Here is a 23,110-nt window from a genome sequence, read left to right on the forward strand (position 1 = left end):
TCAATGCTGTCGGTTTATTGTTGAATGTTCTCCTTTAGTTCGTACAGAGTATTGGAATTTGGTTCAAAAACTCTATCCTTCAAGAAGCCCCAAAGGAAAAACTCGCATCTATACAAATTTGAAGAACCCGGAGGCCACCTGCTTCAATGACAATTGGTGTTCTGTAAAAACCACATGAACGCATCTTGGTGAATCATTTGATGCGTGACCGGACAGAACAGAACTTGACAAAACACGAAGAAACAGAACACTGAAAAAAAAGAACACTGAAGAAACAGAACATATCATATTTGCATTCGTCTAATTTCAGTTGATTAAAGAAAGTACAGTATTTATTTTTTGACTATTGAAGGGAATAATTAGGGAAATACTTATTCATGTAATATAAATATAATTCAATTTTGTAATGAAATTTATTTAGGATTCCTGACACAAAACATAAGTATAAATAGAGAACATATAGGTAATATTATATTTTCTATTTGTTATATAGAAAAGTAATTTATTTATGAATTTTGTATTTAACAATTAATGTTTATCCCATAATGGCAGAATAGGGAAGAACAAATAACCATTATTATTTTTACTTTGTCGTTTTGCATAAATACTAAATTAATGGTCTGATGTCTTAAAATATAATCAGTACTATCATTTCACTGAATCTGATAACGTTATTCTATAAAAAATATTTCCATTTACTGTATAATTTAAGTTTTTACTGCATCAAAATTAAAATACCGAACACTAACTTTCATAATTTTTACTAAATATTTAATAAATTAACGATTGTTATTATATATTTATTATTTTTTTTATAAACCAATGTTGTATTTACTGAACATTTTTGCTACTTACTGGAACTATTTACTGAATTTTTTGTAATAATTCCTGATCTCTTGATGTTTATTTTTAAATTATTGTTTTTTTTTTTTTATTATAACGCGAAGGTCTAACTTAAAATATACAAATCTGAAGATGTGGCTAAATAAATCCGCGAAACGTCATTAAATAACATAAATAAATAAATGTGGGTTTTAATTATGCAAAATTGTTAACAGAATATGACGGTATAAAAATTTAAAAAATGCAAAGTAGATTTTCCTTGGCCGGACTTATTGTTGACTATGTTATGAAGACGAAATGAAAATTTAAAAATTCAAATTGAGAATCTGTGATGTGATCACAGGTGGTATTTTCATTTCTTGGAAAAACACATTATAATCCTTGTAATAGTTTCGTGGAATTATTAATCCGTAATCTTTCTAATAAGATTTTTAAAAAGTCACATGTATTTTATTTATGTATTATCTTTTCAAAAATCAATCAAACATTTTAAAGAGTGTTTTAGTGCCTGATAGTGTTTAAATTTTGTAATTTTACTTACAGTTAAGTTTTTTCAACCTATAAAAATTCTTTTGATGATTGATGGTAAAAGTGTTTAAGTTTCTAAATTGATTTTAAATTTATAACATAGTGTTTTTCGATTTATAAGTAAAAAGTCTATTTGTATTTATAATAAAACCAGTGCTTTATTCCATTACTTAAACAGTAGGTATGATTAAACAATAAAATGAATAATAAACATTTTGTTTCTTCCCCCTATTCTGCGATTATAGCTTAAAAATAAATGACTGAATACAAAATAATTAAATAAAACGTACTTTATTTGTTATTATTTGCGTTCGTTATTTTGTTTAAACACATATTTTTTGTCAGGAACCCTAAATAAATTTCAATAAGAAAATTTAATTATAATTACATGAACAAGCATTTCCCTAATTATTCCCTTCAATATTCAAAAAGTAAATAAATACTTTATTTTCTTTAATCAAATGAAATTAGACGAATGTAAATATATGTTCTGTTTTTTCATAGTTCTGTTTCTTTATAGTTCTGTTCTTTCATTGTTCTATTTTTTTCAGTGTTCTGTTTTGTCATGTTCTGTGATGTCAAGTACTGTTCTGTCATAGAACCGTTTGATGTTGCTCCGTCTTGGAAGAAATCTTACTCTTTTATAATCTGTTAACTTATCGTACATTTCTGTTCTGGCAGCCCGATAAAAATTTATAAAACCTGATAAATTTAGGTAATTTTCTCTGATAAAGAATTAATAAGCAGAAAAGTAAGTGAATTATAAAAACACATAAATCAAAATATTTCATGTAGAAGAGTTAAATTTCATAACTCCATATGTAATTAAAATAAAAAAATATAAAAGAAATTTAAATTAAAAACATTTTGTAGAGATGTACTTTAACTAAATAAATCTTTGCATATGCTGAAATATATAGGCTTGACAGTTTTTGCATATTCAATTTTATTTTCAATTCTTATTGACTGTTAGTGTAACTAAGTGTTAATATTATTTTTAAAATACGTTTATAATTTTAAAATTTGAATTCACCATTTAAGTATTTAAAACACAAAAATTGAGTAGTTTATTTTTTCTATAACATGTTAGGTTTAAAACTTTCAAATATTTTCTGATACTTCATCAGCAAAGAAAACTTCAAGAAAATAATTGTTTTAATAGAAACATCCTTACCAAATTATAAAGGATCGTTTTTCTATTTCAAAACAACAAAACTTGTTTAATTATTGTTCCTCATCAAAATTATACTTTTAGATTTCTGTATTTAATAATTCACTATCTTTTAAATACTTTGAAAAAGAAAATTATTTACTAAACTTATAAAAAATATGCATATTGTCTTCACGTAACTTCAGAGCAGCTGAAATATGAATGATATTAGTTTACATTATTGTATGAATTCTATTATTGTAGTATAAAAAGCAAACAATTATTGTTATTAAATTGATTTGCAGACTCATAGTTATATTTTCATTTTATTTGTTTTTTTTTTTTTAATTTTTTATTACTTTTTCATCAATATATACTTCAAAAATAAACAATAAAAAGCAGAAAAATACATAAAGTATCGCAGCAAATAATTATTTATATTATAAAATCTAAATATCAATATTCTATACTCTTTTTTTTTTTATCTTTATTTACATGAAAGCTAACTAAACTACCAACCCTATTCCTTTTGTGTTTGAAACTCTTTAAAAAATGGCTCTATTCATTTATTGGCCTGTGTAGTTGAGCTTAGTAATAGTGTTTATGGATCAAAATTTCAGTATTTACTTATATATAGAATATAACAAAAAAAAATTAACCTGGCTATTCAATTTTCAGATTCTACATATCAAACTGAACAAAAATTAAAAAAATTAAAAATCTGATATTTTTTCATATTTTTTTGTTGAATTATTATTCATCGTAAATTTTGTTTACAATGAGAGGCTAATTAATAAATCAATATATTTAAATTAAAAAACAAAATAAAATAAATGAGATGAAGTCTGATTCTATCCTGTGATGTGCCTTCCCCTAAGATCCAAATATTTCATTAATAAAAATGTTATTTGTCTATAAATCTGGAACCAATTAAAATAAGTACCACTTATGATACATTGTTGAAAAGCTTTCAGTGAGGGCTTATTACTGCAGTTAAGAAAAAGTCCATAATCCAATTTTTTAGTGGGATTTTGGGCTTTTTTGGTTCAATCGATTGTAATCAAAAGAGGATGTGTATAACTAGTTATACACATTCTTGGTTTTTTAGGACTGTTATAACATCTAGATGTTATAACATCTAAATGTCCTAAATCCAAAATTTCAACATTCTATGGCCAATCGTTTTTAAATTATGTATGATACATTAGTATGTACATACATATGTACGTACAGACGTCACGTCGATGCTAGACAAAATGGATTCAGAGATGGTGAAAATGGATATCTCCGTTAAAATCTGGAAACCGAAATTTTTCGCGATCACAATACTTCCTTTACTTCGTACAAGAAAGTAAAAAAAAGACCCGACTTTTCACCATTTTGTTTAGTTTTTAAGAAATATTTTTATGTCAAGATCGGCTTGAGGAATAATTATAATATTTAGTGGGTATATTTATACCTACTTTCTCCAATAATCAAAAAATTACGATGTAACATATGTTTTGACGTTTTAAAATTTTGACTATATTAATTTTTTAACTTTTTTTTTAACCCGGAAGTCATTGGTGCAATCAAAATGTTTTATATGAACCTAAACGTTAAAATTTGCATTTTATATAAACTGAAACCTTATTTTTGAAAATTTATCGACTAATAACAAAGTTATTACATAAAATTGATGTAATAATTATCAATTTGATTTCATCTCTACCACAATAAGATTAATTAATTAATTAATTTGAATACGATGACATTATTTATATTATTATGTTACTCTCAAATAATTTCTAATTAAAATTATTGCAAATAAACTAATTATTAACACTGCTAAATAGCGGCATATTTATTTATTTAAAAATAATTAAATAAATTAAAATACTAATAATTAAATATAATTAATTATATATATACCATATATATATGCCATATATATATATATACTATATATATTTCCACCATTTTACATAATACGCTCTGTTCTGAGAGGATTTGACGGTCTGGATTGGGTAGTGATTACGAAAGATAAATGAAAAACAATAAAGCACATCAACACTAATTAGTTTGATAAAATTATAATTATACCAGAATTACAAGATGAGTCTGTGCATCAACTAAACTAAACTAAAGGAATAATGCAATAAATGATATTTATACTAAAAGAGCAGAAATCTAAACAGAAAATAATGCAGTCTGAATTGAATAAACATTACACTCACAAATAAAAAGTACAGGAATTCATACAGAAAATTAACGAACGGCACAACATAGTCTGTCTTAACGAGCATTTTGTATAAATAATCTAATTTTAGCCTTTTAAATTATATTCTTCCGACAATCCAGCAACAGCTGCAAACAATAAGTAAAAATTAAATTAAATCTGTAGATTGCGATGATTTACTGATTAACAAAAACTTACACAGCGCAACCGAAGCTAACGCACCCATCGCAGGAAGAGAACCGCTAGACTGCGAGCTCACATCGTCATTTCCCCACTCACTATAGTACTATAATAGTAATAAATAATATTGTGTTACGTTGATGATGTAATTTCGCTGATATGTTGTTGATAACACCATTCACTGGTTTGTTGACATATTCTAACCCGGTATTGCGACGTTGACTACTGGCTCTCGAACAATGCTGTGTCTGCAACCTTGACCAAAAACTGAATGCGCCCTCAAAAATGACTTGAGTGAACGATTATTATTATTTACATCTTTAGAAAAAAGAGGATTTAATAAATTCTATGCAATTACAACAAACAGCAAATTTATTTAAATTTAAACACTATGAAAACAACATAAAATTAAATAGTTATAAATAAATTTGAAGTTTTATTTTATAAATAACTATATTTATTAAATAATTATAGTTGTTTAATAAATAAATAGTCGGCTACCTTATAGTAGCAGACTATTTAACTGTCTCACTCTTTCAAGAATCTTTGGTATAACTGTAATAATAGGTCGAAAATCTCCTTCAATTCTCTGCTGAAGATCTTCAACACTGGATATTGAGATATTGGGGTTTAAATATCTCGGTAGGGACGTTTCTAGGAAATGGTAATACTTCTCACAGTTCAGTTGTACTTGCGAGAGATGTGGACCAATTGCTGATGATGGAAGTCTAAAGATTTATTGAAAATAATTGCAGAAAGCTTGACTGCAATACGCCACGAGAATTTTTTGTACCCAATTATAGGTATTGTAAAATTGTATTATTCTATTTCGGTTGAAACTAGCTTCAGCAATGATTCCATTATATCAGTGAGAAGAAGCGGATTATGTATTAATTTTTGTAAATTTAACTTACAAAATAAGTAAGTAAGTTCTCGCTTATGAACATTTTCATTAATCGCTTGCATTCTTTTTGTGTAATACGAATAAAGCTGTTGATTTCCCAGAATTCCACAGATAATCATTAACACATTGTTCACGTAACGCATCTCTTCTTTACTGTACTCCAGAGTTCCCTAAATATGTTTCAATACCCGTTTCAACTCTAATGTTCTTATGCTTCTCGGCCTTCCTTGATTAAAAGCTCTAGGAGAAAGATTTCCGGTTTCTCACCATTTTTTACGTAGAATTACTAAAAGTTGTAACTTAGGAAACTGTATTACGTAAATTTTTTACATAGTAGCAGTACGCTTCATCATGATTACAGTACCAATCTATACATAAGATGCATTTATGCCGTTTCAATACGAAGGTAAACTACCATTTTCAAAAAGTAAACCCCACGAGTAAAGAAAAACTGGTATTAAAATATGTTACAAAAATTAAGTACAAACATTTCATAACAATGGAAAAAAAAATAAAACAAATTAGTGTAATAAAAAAGCTGCTAATAAATAACTAAAACAATAATATTATTGCTACAATACCGTGCTCAAAACAGCTGTAGTAATACAATTCTGCAACTACACATACGTACAAATGTGTTACTATTTGTTAAATCTAATTTTGTTTATATTATTTACCAAATAACTAAAAAAATATCAATTAGATTCATTAATCAATTTATTATTATCATCGATAACTAAAATTTAATTATTTAAATCTACTTAAGTATCTTTTGAAATGTTTCTCTGAGAGTAATGATAGTTATTATACAGCCAGTACCTTTAAATCTCAGAATAAATGTGTCACTTGTAGGATTGAATATCAGCTTTCTTTTTTTTTTGTCTGATTTGTAACAGTAGACATAGCTGGGAGAAAACTTGATTACACCACTTTACTTGTTACTTTTTCTAATAATTCTGACAAGGAATACTTGTTATTTCTGAGAATTATTCTGGAGTCTAACAACATATTAGCTACAGCTAATATGTTAGCTGTGGCACTTAACAACCGTATATAAAATACAGATATTAAATATTTCAATTTATATAATTTTAAATTATTAAAAATAACAAGTGACTTTTTCAATTTACATGAGGTTGTTCTAGAAAAGGTATTTTAATTTCAAAGTGAATCATTGATAAATTTCAACGATTTTAAAATGTTATGTTTAGTCATGCTGTTTAAAACGAATTTATAAAAAGTGTCATATAAATTTTTTATTTTTAATTTACAGTTGAACGAAGAAAATATTTTAATTTTTACTTTAAATCAAACAAAACATTTAGCGATTCGTGAGCATAGCATGTAGCCAACGTAGAAATTATTTACGGTCAAAACGTTTCTCGCAGTACGACTTTTTGATATCAGATATATTGGGAAACAAACCTTTGTTAAAACAAATACTCAAACGAAAATAAATATCTTGCTTTGTGCAACAATATCAGTATTGAACATATGAAATTCCACCGCTACTCTGATAGCTAGTTCAGTAACGATCACTCTTTAAATTAAAATTACTTTTAATATAATTAGAATATTTTATACATTTTCAAATAACTTTTAACGGTTAAATCTACGTTGAAATTTTACTGGACAATAAAAACGTGCAATAATATTTTCTATAATATTAAATGCGTTTTAAGATGACTGAAAGGTATTCAAAAATTAAATGCAGTTTAATATTAATTTTGCTTTCTTCCATGAAGTTCTTTGGTACTTTCTGATGAAACGGAAGCCACCTGTTTTCAAAAGGAAGAATGATGTTTTTTAAAAAACTCAAACATGTTCACGTAGTATAGGCCTTTATTTATATCATACAAAATATTCGAAATTTTACAAACTACTTTTGTGCTTGAACAGAGTACCAAAACTTGGCGATGTCGCCAAGGAGCTCGTTGAATACGTTGCGACCGGTCGCCGATCGCCACATATATTCAGCCAGATACGAATCGTATTTTCTTCAACGTAGATAGCAAACGAGCCTCAACTTTAGAGTCGCAGCGCGCTTTGTTAAGATGGTCCCCCGTTTAATCAGAAAGAACCGGTTTTTTTCCTAAGACAAACGATAATTTAATTTTTTAATAAAATTTTAACTCTTTAATTTTATAATTATTAATAAAATCCCAATTTGAAAAGGTTATTGTTCCGTACACACCAGATTAGTAACAGTATATACGATGAATATTGTTGAGTAGTAATATTAAAGTTGAAACGTGTAGATGTTAGGTTTTTGGTTTGCTTGGCATATCTACCACCACCACCATCCCATTCGGTCACCCTAAAGCATAAGACACCGAATGTCTGTGCCACAAACGACTATTGAGCCTCGAAACAGTTTTACGACCAGTGTCCTAAATAGCTCCTAGAGCTTACCTAACAGCATGAGCGGACTAAGCGCGGTGCCATACACCACCGGCTTACATGTCCCAACGGCTTACTTGTCATATATTTACCAAAATGGGTAGGCGCACCTCCTCAACTACTAAAAATATATATGACATCCATAAATTTAAATTTACTTAATTTATACAACGATTCGCGCCCACGGCTAGGTCGCTGAATGCCAGCAAGTACCTGTCCACCATATTAAAGCGCTTGGAGCCTTAATTGGCTGGTGGTCAGCCATATATCTCTAGGTGATAAGCTAACCTAGAGAGGTTAGCTTCCCACAGCAGTGCGGTAGGAGTCTTTCCCGAAAGTAAACTACTGATGTCGGTTGAACAAAGCCACCGCATCAAAGAACTCCCACACGGTCCGACAATGCGGCTCTCGCCACTTTAATTAGCTGCTTGTGAGTGGCCAATTTTCCCTTTGACCTCAAAGTTCCAGGGTAGCCCGGTCTCTGCCCCCACCCACTAAGAGCAGGGCAGTCAAACATCAGGTGTCCATTTGACTGGACCTCCCCGCAGACGCACAGCTCATCAGCTGCCAGGCGGAACCGAAACAGATATTGGTTCAAATTAATATGGTTGGTGAGAACCTGGGCACTCGTTAAAAACGAACTCGAGACATACCATCCCCTCAGATCTCGTATAAACCTGTACAGGGATCTTCCCTTAGTCGCGGTGTTCCATTTCAGCTGCCATATTTCCATCGCGAGGCTCTGCAGCCTCTTCCGCAGGCGAGAGATGGGCAACTGAACGAAAGTTCAGATATAAGTTCAGAAAGTAGATATTAGTTTGGGGAAAACAATTAATATTCTCCGAACTTTAATGCAAATATTTTTACCGACTTTTCGAAGAAAAGTGCGGTATTACTTTCGGTCGCACGGTAGGATTGGTATAGGAAAATAAATTTTCTTTACGTTATGAGGTATGACAATTACGAAAATACTATTCATGTATAAAATTTTGTGGCACGAAAATCTCCAAAACTACAAAATCAATTTTGTTGAGATTTAGATATGCTGTTGTATCTTGTAAAGTTGGAATGTGAACATTTGATTAAGATCGGTTGAGTTTTTCTTCAGTTACCCTCAATTTAAGGCCAGCAACATACAACATAACCTTAATTTGAGGTTATGTTGACTTTGTTTATTTTCCATATGCGTTTACATGCTGCGAGTCACAGTGTGAGTTTGTAATAGTTTGCATTTCCTTGTGTGTAGCGTCTAACCGTTATTTTCAATTGTTTCATCAAATCACGGTTACAATAATTTAATTTTCTTATAAACAGAGAATATATTTAAATAATTATTATACATCTTAATTTTTTCATTTAATTTTTGTTTTGTATATTTCTTGCTCAAAAAATTATTCAAAATTATATAAAAAATATTTTACAAACTAAAATAATGAAACGTCGATCTTGCGCTGAACTGAGCATTTTTTTTTTTTTTTTTTAATATTTCAAATGAAATAAACTAATATTTAATTAATATAAATATAAATAAACAAATATTAATATGTTTTTTTTTTTTATTAATATTTAATAAACATTTTTATTAAATTAAGTATGTGCCGTTTTGATCGACCAATCTCTACCTTTTTTGAGGTAAAATCATAATCCCGTCACTGTAACTTCAGTGATACGTGTCACTCCGACATTTGTAACTTAATTTCTATGTTTTCTGGTAAAAAAACTGTGATAAATGATTTTCACAGCCGTCTTGTGAAGCCAACATTACACGATTTAGAAAGTCCTGTATAAACTGAAGCAAATGGTAATCTGACGGTCAAATTTAGAGACTATACGGTGGGTGAATCAAAACATCTCGACCAAGCTCTCTCAATTTCCAAATTCCCATCGGTCAAATATAAAAAGAAGAAATATACAAAATCCTTCATAATAAGGTATTTCAAAAACGCTCTATTTCATTCCGTTTTAGCAACGATTCGTACACGGAAATTCTGTTTATTAAATCTTTCTTTATTAAACATATAAGTATCAAATTATTTTTTTACATAAAAAAATAAGTAATAAATTTTTTCATAAGTATCAAATTTTTTATCCAGCCTTCTATGTACAGCTTAAAACGGTATTTTGGTTGATGTTCAGTTCATTACTATTATCAAATTGCTAATGTGATAGTTTTGCTCAATATTTTCCTTGATTTAAATGACTTTTTCAGACACTGACTGACCAGAACGAGTTGTATCTCTTTTTGTTTAACCTCCAAAATTACCGTTAAGGTATTAGTTCAGAGGATGAATGAGGATCGGGATGAATGTAAATGAAGTGTTGAAGTCTTGTACAGTCACAAGTCGCGACCATTCCTGAGATGTGAGCTTAATTGAAACCCAACCACCAAAGAACACCGGTATCCACGATCTAGTATTCAAATCCGTATAAAATTAACTCCCTTTACTAAGATTTGAACCTTAGCACTCTAGACTTCGAAATCTGCTGACTTGCGATGACGAGTTCATCACTAGACCAACCCGGTAGGTAGCGAGTTTATCACTGACATCAGACTTTCTAGTTCTAGAAAACGCTTGAACAAATTTTATTTCACACGTACGTAAACCCAAAAATTATTTTCGTAGCGTAAGCAGCAATCTTTCCTATTGGATAATGAAATATAAATATCTGATGTGGATAGCACATGACTTCCTTGTCCGTCTATTAAATTATATATACACATGTTTTTTAAATGAAAAGTACATAAAATTTTATTTGGCTATAACTGTGGAACCAATGGAAATAAGTACCACTTATGATACAGCGTTGAAAAGCTCTCAATGAGGACTTATTACTGCAGTTAAGAAAAAATAAAAAAAATTTAGATTTTGGGCTTTTTTGGACATTTTTGGTCAAGTCGATTTCAATCAAAAGGGAAAGCGCACAACTAGATGTTACAAACGTCCTAAATCCAAAATTTAACATTCTACGGCTAATCGTTTTTGAGTTATGCGAGGTACATACGTACCTGCGTACGTACAGACGTCACGCTAAAACTATTCAAAATGGATTCAGGGATAGTCAAAATCGATATTTCGGTTGAAATCTGAAAACCGAGAATTTCTGCGATTATAATACTTCCTTTACTTCGTACAAGGAATTAAAAAATAAATAACCCAAAATAGTTAAAAATGAAACAAAATTCAATATTTATTTTTACTTTCGGAAAAGTATAGTGATAATGCAAAAAATTGTGTATCAGGTTTTTGACAAATGTCTACGTTTTAAGGTCCAACTAGTTTACCTAGACCAAAAAAAAACATGTATTTATGTACGTATGTTTGTCGCACTGCTTTTGGCCTTATATCTTAATGTTGACCGATTTTCCTCAAATTTGGCTCAAATATTTCTATACATGAGGTATTGATCATTTTAATTTATTCAAAATTCGTTCAGGGGGTGTGGAATATTGCAATAAAAATAATTCGATTTTCTTAACAGGCATTTAGGGAAAACTTTATGAAAACAAATTTGTTACCTGCAATGCATATCTAAATAATAAAAATAAATCATTTAAAAAAAAATCACGTCCCATATCCTAAAATTAAAATATACAGTTTTTTTGTTCTTCGCTCTATTTTCCTTTTTTAAATATTTTTCAAACAGTTTTGAAAGTTTATACTTTATATAGAGCTGTCAAGAACCTAAAATTCAGAAAAATATTTGCAATGAAAAATATGTGCAAGGTAGTCATGCAATCCTTGCTAGCTTTTTTTATTTATTTTCTTTTTTTTAATACGTTGCAGGCAGTTATTTCAGGATCATCAAAGAGTGTAATAATATGAAGTAATAATGAAAAATAATCTGCAAACAAATACGAGTAAATCTATAAAGATAAAAATAATTAAAATCAAACCGTTAAGGAGTAAAAGTAAAAATTTTAAATATGCCTTTCACATTTACTGTAAGTGGGTGAGTGAACGAATTTGAAAAAATGTCCATGATACGGTCTTTTTTTCCAAAATCGCCGTTTTTGTTTATGTTACATGATTATGATTCATACTATTTCTCCCTTCTACTTTTCATATTAAAAGATTTTTAATTTCATTATTTCATCTTATTTTAAAATTTGTTTTAACAGCACATTCCAAAAGCCTTTCTGTACTTATCTACTCCGATTTTCTTTGTTAGAAAATCTTTGAATACATACATTGATTGGATATATTCTTGGGCTCGTACATTACTGATTAATATAAATAAATATATATATATATATATATATATATACACATGCACATATCCATATGTACATGTATACAAATTAAATGAGCAGATAGGATATATAGTTGAACTGAATTTGATTGAATCCTAAATGATTCATTGTCATAAACTTTCTTAAAAAAGTTATTAATTAAAAATGTAAAAAATAATATTTTTTTATCTTTTAAACAATTGACATTTAAAATGTTAATAATTAAAATGTGATTAAAAAAATTCAGAGTTGTAGACTACATTGATCTCTCCTAGGGATTAAGCAGAGCCTATGAGTATATACTTGTATTAAACATGTTCACTTAAAATGAAAAATAAATATTATGTATTTCTGCCTATCGGAAAATTTTGACTATAATAATTCTCATTAATAATCCCAGTGGGCAAACTGATTAGGTTGTCATTCAGTAATCCTGGATAAGCTTATTTTCAATACATAATTTTGTTTATATGGCAGGCATGAAAATCATTATTCCAGAACGTTTATTTATTGAAATATAAATGCATTTTGACATTTCTATGGGGTGAATAATAATTATTTTTGTATTAAATGAAATGCCTTTGAGCTGATATTATTAATAATGTTAATACCGTCTATGTTGCAGCATGTCTTGTCAGTTATGCAACTGAAACAGTGATGCATTTTTGTCATGGTAAAAGAAGATGTACAATATCAGCAGATGCAGCAACATTTGGCAGTCCATGTCAGAAAGAATCCAGAACATATCTCAAAGTTGTCTACACTTGCGGTATGTTAGAATATCACTTAACAAATTATTAGAGTTGCAACACTTTAACGTTTCAACTGTAGTAAGTTCATATGTAATAATTTTATCATAAAAGACCCACTTAAGAATGGCTCACATTTCTTTAAGGAATACTTAAGAAACCTTTCCTTTAGGGAAAGATAGTTTCCTTCACTATTTAAAAAATCTAGTAAAAAGTATCCAACTGAATTATACATTGTTCAACCATCTGCTGGTTGAACAGTTTTTCTAGATTTATTTTCCAGTTGGAAGATTCCAACTGGAAAATCAATCTAGAAATCTAATTTAGTTGCTTTTAAAACTTCTTCAAAATATTTTGGTTTATGTATAGTCACTCTTATAAAATTTATAAGTTTCAAAGATTATTGGAAATCAGGTGGATAATGTGTTATTCATAATATATATTATGAAAGCTGATTCTACAAAAGTAAGTTTAAAATACTTAAATCTATTATTTGAAAAGGATTAAGAAGAATTTTAAATATGATGAAATATAATCAATTATCCAATCAGTTTTAATGACCAATCTACTATTCAATATTAATCTCAGAAAGGCTGGTATCTTATAATAATAAGAGGTCCATACCAAATTGCCAAATAAATTGGTCCATACCAAATTATCAGAGTAGTAATTATGTTGGTTTTAAAATTATTTGGTCAAGTTCAAATTGGCAATTTCTGGAAGAAAAAATAAATGAATATACTGATAATAAATATATCTCCAAAATGAGTAACAGATATTTACAGAAGTATATTAAATTCAAATAAAAAGATGTTGTGAGGTAAACAGACCTTGCCATGGGTAATGGACGCTATGTTTTGAGAGGGTCAGTCAAAAACTACTAGGATCTTTTCTGATAAATAGGAATAAACTATTTTCATTACAGTCTTTTTTATTGTTTACTTTTATCTAATAACCATTCATTTGTACTAAATAATATTTTAATTTCAATATTTATAAAGGTCAGTGATAATTAAAAATGTTACTATACAGAAAAGAAGTGACAATGAGTCATTATGTAATTAGTTATCGACTGATTCTGTCAAATTTCACTATTTTTTTTTTTTTGCTTATTTTAGTGTACAACTGTATCTGTATGAATTTTAAATACGATTACTTGACCTTAAAAAAGAACAAATATGGAGCAGTCACATTTGTATAAGATATGGGATTCTAAATAACCTGAAACTTTTTGTTTAACGGCATGTTTTATGTATATGTTCATGGGACTACTGAACATCCTCTAAAGAAGGGCAACATGAATTCAAACAGGTTTATTCTTAAGGGGTTCAAGCCTTCATTATAAAATATTATGAAAAGTTCACTTTTTACAGTTTTATCTTGTTCATTTACTGCTGGATAAAGGGCTTCTTGTAGATATTTTGTAAGGAAGAATTTAAAATCAATCACAATAGAGTGGATTTCCGTCATCTATCCATAATATATGTGGCCACAAAATATTAAAAATTAATGAACTACTTGAGGATCTTTTTTTCTTGTCAAAAACATCATGTTGGTTAGATTCTACCAAAGATATTATATTATTTGGAGGTTTTGCAGAAAGACAGAGGAATGTTTACTTGTATTATTATCCTTGCTTCCTCATATTAGCTATATAATAAAATATAGCAAAACATGGACCAATTGAAGAGATTTGTGTCTAGTGAACTTAATTTGGGTGAGTCCTCTTGTGTTTTGAAATCACTAAAAATGTCTTGCAAATTATCATTTAGTTAAATTAAAAAGTAAGACCAGAATGAATATGAGAAAAAAACAATTATGATAGTTTATTCCGTTAAATGGAAATGAAACCTGGGATTATTGCATGAAAGAATGTAATAAAATACAAGCACCTAAATTTTTTTTTTAGATATAAAAATGGTTGCAGAAGTTTAAACAGTTTATGGAATAATGTCATCCAAAAATAATAAGGCATCTTCAGCCTCAGTGACAAAATCATGTAGAATTGATTTTGTAGTCATTAATTATGTAGTTCAAATACATCTCATATGACAGTAAAAAAATTTCCTATTGTAGGCATTTAGAAATGAACATTAGGGACAGACCAAAATCTAGATTGGTATCAAAATAGTCCTAGGTAACCCTTGGAAGATAAAGAAAAATCTTTTTTAATACTGTATTTTTATTGAGAATAAAAAAATATATAGATATTTAATCTACCATTATTAATGTATACCACTATTTAACAATTTTTTACATTGAGTCAACAAAAGGTTGGTGAAACATTTCTTGGAATTGTTGTTAATAGAATAAATCTTTTTTATGCTTGTTGGTTCATTGTATGAATACATAATTTTAAGAAATATATTGAAAATAATGCCAAGGTAGTGTCATTGACAAATAATACGTTATAAGAATTACTCATAAGTTAAATATATTTATTTATTTAAAATATATGTAAATATCCACTTTATTTACTATTCTAATCTAGTCTTGTAAATTACTCAGAATGACAATAATCATTATTATAGTTAATATATAAAAAAACCGCTTACCAACAAATGAATTTGATGCGTTCAAGTGCTTTTGGAATTAACTTCCATTCTCAGGAACTCACATTATTTATCATATTTGAAACAATAATTTAAACTTCACATGTTCATTGTATGAAAGTTGTGATATTTGTGTAATTATAACTGTTGGTCGTTGTATATTTTTAAATTATGTCAATATAAACATCCTGCAAATGGGGTGGTCTCAACTGTTATCTTATAATACCACAATTTTCATATGTTTAACATGTGAAGTTTTAATTATTGTTTCAAATATGATGACTAATGTGAGTTCCTGAGGATGGAAATTAATTCCGAAAGCGTTTGAACGCGTCAAATTCATTTATTGGTAAGCGGTTTTTTATATGTTAACACCAATGGGCCATGCTTAAAAAATTATAATAGTCATTATACAACAACAAATAACAATACATTTTTTTCATTTAATTACCAAATTAGACAATCAATAAAGAAATCTACTTATAAAATAAGTAATTTATTTAATCCAAGTAACAATTTGAGCCAGTACACATTGTTTAATTCTTAAATGAAAAATCATGTTTTTAAATTTAATTTACTTTTCATCAGGCAGTGATAATAAATATGATTTATTGTTGAATAAAGAAATAAATTATATGATTATTTACATTGTTATTGGCTTCCTTACTTCTTTACAAACTGGGGTACATTATACAATAAGTTCAAGAAGGAAATATTTATTCTGGTATACCTGATATCTTAGAATTCATAACATTTAATATTAATATATACATAAAAAAAAAATAATAATATTCAGAAATGTTGACAGATAGTTTGACTTCATCATATATATGGTGATGATAATGTATAAAAAAATGTATTATGAAAAATGTTTATTTTTATTTACAAAGAGATACCAAAAGAAATGCATTTTATATATTAAAAAAATGGAAAAGCCAGCCAATTTTTCGCTTGAGTTATCCTTACTCAAGTGCAGTACTTATCTTAAGTTGTGCAACCTTCATACAATGAGTAGCATTTTTAAAATAAGTTTATTTTCCAATATGTTTTCACATATAATTTATACTTTATTTTGAATCAGGAGTATCCTGTCTTGCCCTACATTAAATTCATGTCCCTGTTTAATATGTTCTTTTCCAACCAATATTGTGAAGTCTATACACATTTTTTTAAAGTGATTTTAACTCAAGTAGAAATCTATTTTTTTTAAAATAGTGATACATGTTTAATACAGGCAACGTATATAACATTTTTTTCTTGATGGAATTGGTACAAGCAGCTTAAGTACAAGCGACACTACTCAGTGTTGTTGCTCTGAGAGTAATGATTTTTATTCAGTTCAAGAAAAAGATAAAATCAAATGGAAATGATGTTAATGAGTAACAATAGTATGTTTTAGCTTGACAACTATAACAATGAACAACCACTTCACTTACTTTCCTTAGAAAGTGTGGCATGGGATATTGTTGTTCATGAAAAGCCTTGCTAGTTTTGAAAATGGGTTGTGTCTTATTTTCGGTTCCCAGTTTGATTATTTAACCTGACACATACATACATGCCAATCAGTGTGTTAAAAATGTTATACATTGTACTGAAATGTGTAATCTTTCTTTCTTTTTCCTCTTTAGCCTCCAGTAATTACTGTTCAGATAAACTTCAGAGGATGAAGGAGGATGATATGTATGAGTGTAAATGAAGTGTAGTCTTGTATAATCTCAGCTCGACCATTCCTGAGATGTGTGGTTAATTGAAACCCAACCACCAAAGAACACCGGTATCCACGATCTAATATTCAATCCGTATAAAGAAATGTGTAATCTAAACTAATGGAACCTTAAGTAGCTTTATTCAATATGTTGACAGTAATGTTAATCATAGCAACAATAAAACAATAGATCGTTTTATAACTTATATTATGATTATTTCTCAATCTTATTTTCTTTTTCTAGTACCTCGTAAAGTTTTAAGAATAGAATTTGAAGATCGTCCAGAAGAAGATGAAATGTTTGAAACAGAAGATGACTTAGGCGATTATGATAGTTCAGAAGATATATTTTTACCAAATCTTTCTGGTGGTCAGGTTAACCAAAGTGAACCACCAATTCTTATACCGTCACCAGATCCACCAACACGCCAACAACATGGAAATCAATCAAAAGGTTTTTAATTATTTAAATATATTATTATAGTACTACATATTTTTAAATTTATTGCAATTATATAAATTACATAGATAAATGTAATTTTTAAAAATGTTATGACAAAAATTTATATGTATTTTTTAACACTTTGTTCACTATTCTTTGACAATGTACTTACTCTTTCATGAGCAGTAATCCCAACTGTAGTCACCAACAAAATATTACAACTAAAAGTGTTTACTGTAGAAGGACAAGATAAGCTATATGTTTCTAAAAAGAATTTGATAAAATGATAGAAAAAGTAGGCACTATAAACATAAATTATTATTTATTTAAAAACTGTAAATAATCCTACTGTAAATGTATTTGTGAAATTAAACATAGGAATTAAATAAAAATTATATTTAATTTACCTACATGGTTGCCAGTATTGTCCATATACTTGTAGAATGTATGATATAAATAAAGCTGCATTTTGTTTTGACATGATTAAATATACTCATTTATTTTTTTAAGTTTTCAAGCTTATGTCGTAGCCTTAATTTTGATCCTTCAAAAGATACTTTTTATAAAAAAATTCATTTGTATCCAGACACAATAATTTTTTAAATGAGTCTTTGCCATACTACTGCAATTTTATTTATTTCCTCCCTTTAGATTTTCTAGAAGATTCATCAACAATGCAATATAAAATTTTACACTTGCACAATTCTGACCATGAAAAATAGGACAGGGGTGGCAGAGCCATACCACACAAAAATTTAATAACCCTAAAGTTCTTGAGTCTCTATAGATACAGCAAACTTCTAACCACAATATCAAGAACAATTATGAAAAAGTCTCCCTAAAAAAAGACCATAAATCAAGATTGCAAACTCCACCCAAATTAATAGCATTCCTGTTAAAAAGTTTCCTTCTAGACTTACTCAAGACAAAAGAGATAAAGGGTATCTTTATCCAGGAGTGGAATAGCAAATTAATGATTAACCTTTAGTCATCCAGCTCAAATAGCTAAATAAACATACATAATAGCTGAATTTAATACATAAATGGCTTGATTTAACTGATAAACATACCAGGTGTTACTCAAACATATTTGTTTTAAGAACGATAACAAACAATGCTGCTATTTCTTTGTTACCAAACTCAAACTATTTTTTTCCCCCAGTCCTTGTAGACCAAAATCTCTACAAAAATCAACAATCCTTCTTTACCATTATACTAAATTTAATAAATTCTTTGCCTAAAATTAAAAATCAGTTTAAAAGTTTTCACATTCAAAATGTATCCTTAATCTGTTCAGTAGTGGTATTTCTCTATCCAGAAGAAAAGCCATGATGAATAAAAAGTTGATCTGTAATCTCTTTTTCATATCTCCTCTTTCTGTTATCCTTGATCCTTCTTCTTTCCTATTAATATTCATGATGTAGTTAGAAGTTTGCTATACCCGTGGGAACCCAAGAACATTAGGGTTACTAATAGTTTGTAAGGTTTCATGGAGATATAGCTCTGTCCCCTCTCTATTTTTCATAATCAGAATTGTGCAAGTGTAAAATTTTATATAATATTGCTAGTGATTCTTCTAGAAAATTTCAGGGAAGGAAATAAATAAAACAAGGTCAAAATTACAGAGTAGCAGGCCAAGTTTTTTTCTCTTTCAGAAGATAATTATGACAGGTATATAAGCCAGTTAAAAACAAATACTGCTGTATTAAAGATTGATCAAATATATTTCATCACATTGCCATTAGTCTTGAAGATATAAATTCAAACATAATTTTTTTTAAGAACCATAGCAAATAATGCTGCTATTTCTTTATTTCCAAACTCAAACTGTTATATTTGCTTTCTTTTTTTTATTTGCCAGTTTTTCCAGACAAACATCTCTATAAAATTAAACAATATTTTTTTATCAAGAATCAGTCCAAAAATTTACACATAATAAATTACCATTAACTCTTTTGGTACAAATAACTTACTATATAGTCTAGAATTCTCAATTAATATGAGTATTTAACATTATTTTTGTTCATATCTTTTTTTTCAGTAACTGCAACTATATATCTATCTGTAGGTGCAAGTATATGTTTAGTGCTCACAACAATAGTCATAGTTGTAATAGGTCGCCTTATTTGGAGAAGATACTATAGACATGAAAATAAACATCATCCACCGAAATATCAAACAGAAACTAGTATGTTTACTGATATAACTGATGACACACCTGATACAATAATATCCAGTCAAAGACGTCCACTTGGAGAGGTAATTGTTATTTTATATTTTTTGTTTTTTTGTCTAATCTTGATGTGACTTACTTTCAAAACATTACTTATTTTTTACTCATACTATTTTATATAACTCAAATCATATATTGAATGAAGGATGAATCCTCATAAAGTAATTAACATAAGATTAAAAAATATATATTATCAGATAATTTATTTAAGAAGGAAGATAAAAATTTTAAATACATATAAAAAATGTATTACAACTCAATAAATTTCATGTATGATTAATATGCATAATAAATACTTGGTAGTATATTATATATATTACCATATTATATTAAAGGTTCTTTGTTCTTCATTTTTAGGTTTTATATTTTGAAGCTAATTATTTTTTAAAATTTGCATAATGATTCATAAATTGCGCATACAGTATTTATAGGTATAATTACATATTATGATAATTTTACATATATATACATTATCATGTAAAGGTTACATAAAATTTAATCGATAAATTATGTATATTAAATATTAATATCTATATTTTAAATCTATAGTTTTATAACATGCAATATTTCAAAAATTGATTTAAAAAAAATAAAAAACCAAACAAAATAATAATTATTTTGTTTTATTGATTTTCTTTTATTTTTGAGATTTGAACATACACCTGTGTATAAAAAAGTGGTATGAATTTTCATAGCTTATTTATTTTGAATGAAATGTGATTAGAATAAATAATTTCAATAACATTTTTCTGAATTAAATCCCAGTGTTCAATGCAGCTGTATTGGAATAAACGTATTATTTATCTACCCTAACTTCACGCGCGAGCGCACGCACACACACACACACACACACATTTACTTTTTTATAAGATATATATATATATAAAGCCTAAGCTGCTGTATTGTACAAAATTCATATCAAAATTTCTATTTTTAAATAAAACAGGCTGTCAGCCCAATCTTAGAGTATTTGTTTTGTCAAATCAAAAACTAACATTTCTGATACAGTGCAATTAAAAAATGAACTTTAACAACAAAAAAACTTCAATAATATTTTGTGGGGGGGGGGGTTCAAATTCATTTAAAAGTTACTAAATTTTACTAGACTTGAAGAAGAATCTTGAAGCATCACAGAATAAAAATTGTAATAATATCTGACTAGTAGTTATGGTTATACTTCATCAACCAAGGGGTTAATTGTAATCTTTTCAAACTACCACCAATTACAAACCAAGTGCAAGACCAGTAATAGGTCAGCCATTTTCTTTTACTTACATTTTATATTATTTCACTGACAAAATAAAATATAATTTAGACAAAGAGAACATAAATTTAAAAAAATACATATTTTTATTTTGAGCTGCTTTTTTAGGTTATTCCACACTTGTCAAAGGTTTTATTCAACCTCAATCTGCCAAATTACTTTTTTTTTTAGCTTTAAAATCAATCAATTTTCATTAATTTATTATTCAGTTATTGGTGTAGGCTAAATACAATTTTTGATTGTGTCATCAAATGATTACCTTTCTTTTTATAATATTGATGGGTCAGTGCCATGATAGATTACTGACTAGTGGTAGTAATTTAATTTTGATACTATGGGTTCATAAATTTTCTCATCCAGTCACCATTTGTTTTGAGGTTCTAATTACACATGTTCACTTACCACAACAAGAATGTAATAAGTTCATAAATAAGGATACAGCTCTCTACTGATCCTGACTAAACAAGCTAGCTTAAGATATTCAATATATTTCTGTATTATCATATAACTTAATAAAAAATATTTTTAGCTGTTGTATATTTATTAACAATTAAATTTACTCATTTTATTTCAAACTGAAAAAAAAAATTACAGAACATAACTTAATATTTTTTGATCATCTCAATTGTTGGATTTTTTAATATTAATTTTTTTTTTAATCTCATATCTAAGGTGTAACTGAAGGCCTAGCAGTGATAAAGAACATTTAGAAGAAAACATGTTGTGATCAATAGAAGTTATTGCAATATCACCTTACCCATTAGAAAATGGTTTATATGTTGTAGTATTCTTACCTATAGCTTAAACCCTAGTAAGTTCAGATGTATATTTTTTTCTATATTTGGGATAAAATGTTTTTCTTTCTTGAGCAGAGAAAGAAAAACTTTTGTTTCTGCATTTTATTTTTTTCCGGGTGTATCCTTGAAATACCCATTAAATACAATTTATTATTACATTTAATAGTTGAAAGAAATTATGCATTTTTCAACAGTAAAATTTTACTAGATAAAAATTTTATCATTTTATTTTTTAATTCTCCTTTATTTATCTTATAAAAAATCATTCTCTAGAGTACATTCTGATAAATTTAATCTTTTTCTATTTTTTTACAAAATTATTGATTTACTTCCAAATTAATAGTATTTTTTCTTGCAAAATTCCTAATGATCAACTTCTCCCAAATTATCAGCTTTTTCGTTAGCATCAGCTACTTTATCCAGTTGGGCTGTTAATTAGCTCAAAAAATGTTTTGAAAAAAAAGTGTAATTTTAAATTTAGTCATTTTAAAGTGTTATCATGCTTTTTAATAGACTTATTTCAATTTCTTTTGTTTTTTTTTAATATAAATTTCAAATTTAACTAATTCTTTCTCTCCAATTTATCAAAATTCAAATTTAATTTATCTTGAATTTAGATCTTATTTTCCTTTTTATCAAATAAAATATTTTTTTAAAAATATTATTGTTATAAATTAAATTATAAACTAATATTAGTGTTATAAATTTCTTGTTTTAAAAATATTAATGTTAGTCTAGTGGTAAAACTTGTCATAAATTAGCTGATTTCAAAATCAAGTTTCAAATCCTAATAAAGGTACTGTAGTTGCTTTTATTTGAATTTGAATACTACCTATGTTCTTTGGTGGTAGGGTTTCAATTAACCATACATCTCAGGTTAGGTTGGCCCAAGTTTGTTCAAGACTACACTTCAC

General features: G+C 27.7%; 1 protein-coding gene across 1 annotated transcript in view; it reads left to right on the forward strand.

Moving 5' to 3' along the window:
- Window positions 1-23,110, forward strand: part of LOC142320938 (protein eva-1 homolog C-like) — a 718,303-nt gene that overhangs the window by 689,980 nt on the left and 5,213 nt on the right. The window contains exons 6-8 of the mRNA XM_075358924.1: window positions 13,080-13,223; window positions 17,705-17,914; window positions 19,944-20,161. Of these exons, the coding sequence (XP_075215039.1) occupies window positions 13,080-13,223; window positions 17,705-17,914; window positions 19,944-20,161 (572 nt within the window). The remainder of the gene's footprint in view (window positions 1-13,079; window positions 13,224-17,704; window positions 17,915-19,943; window positions 20,162-23,110) is intronic.

This window comes from Lycorma delicatula, chromosome 3, assembly GCF_047948215.1.
Source record: "Lycorma delicatula isolate Av1 chromosome 3, ASM4794821v1, whole genome shotgun sequence".
NCBI lineage: Eukaryota > Metazoa > Arthropoda > Insecta > Hemiptera > Fulgoridae > Lycorma > Lycorma delicatula.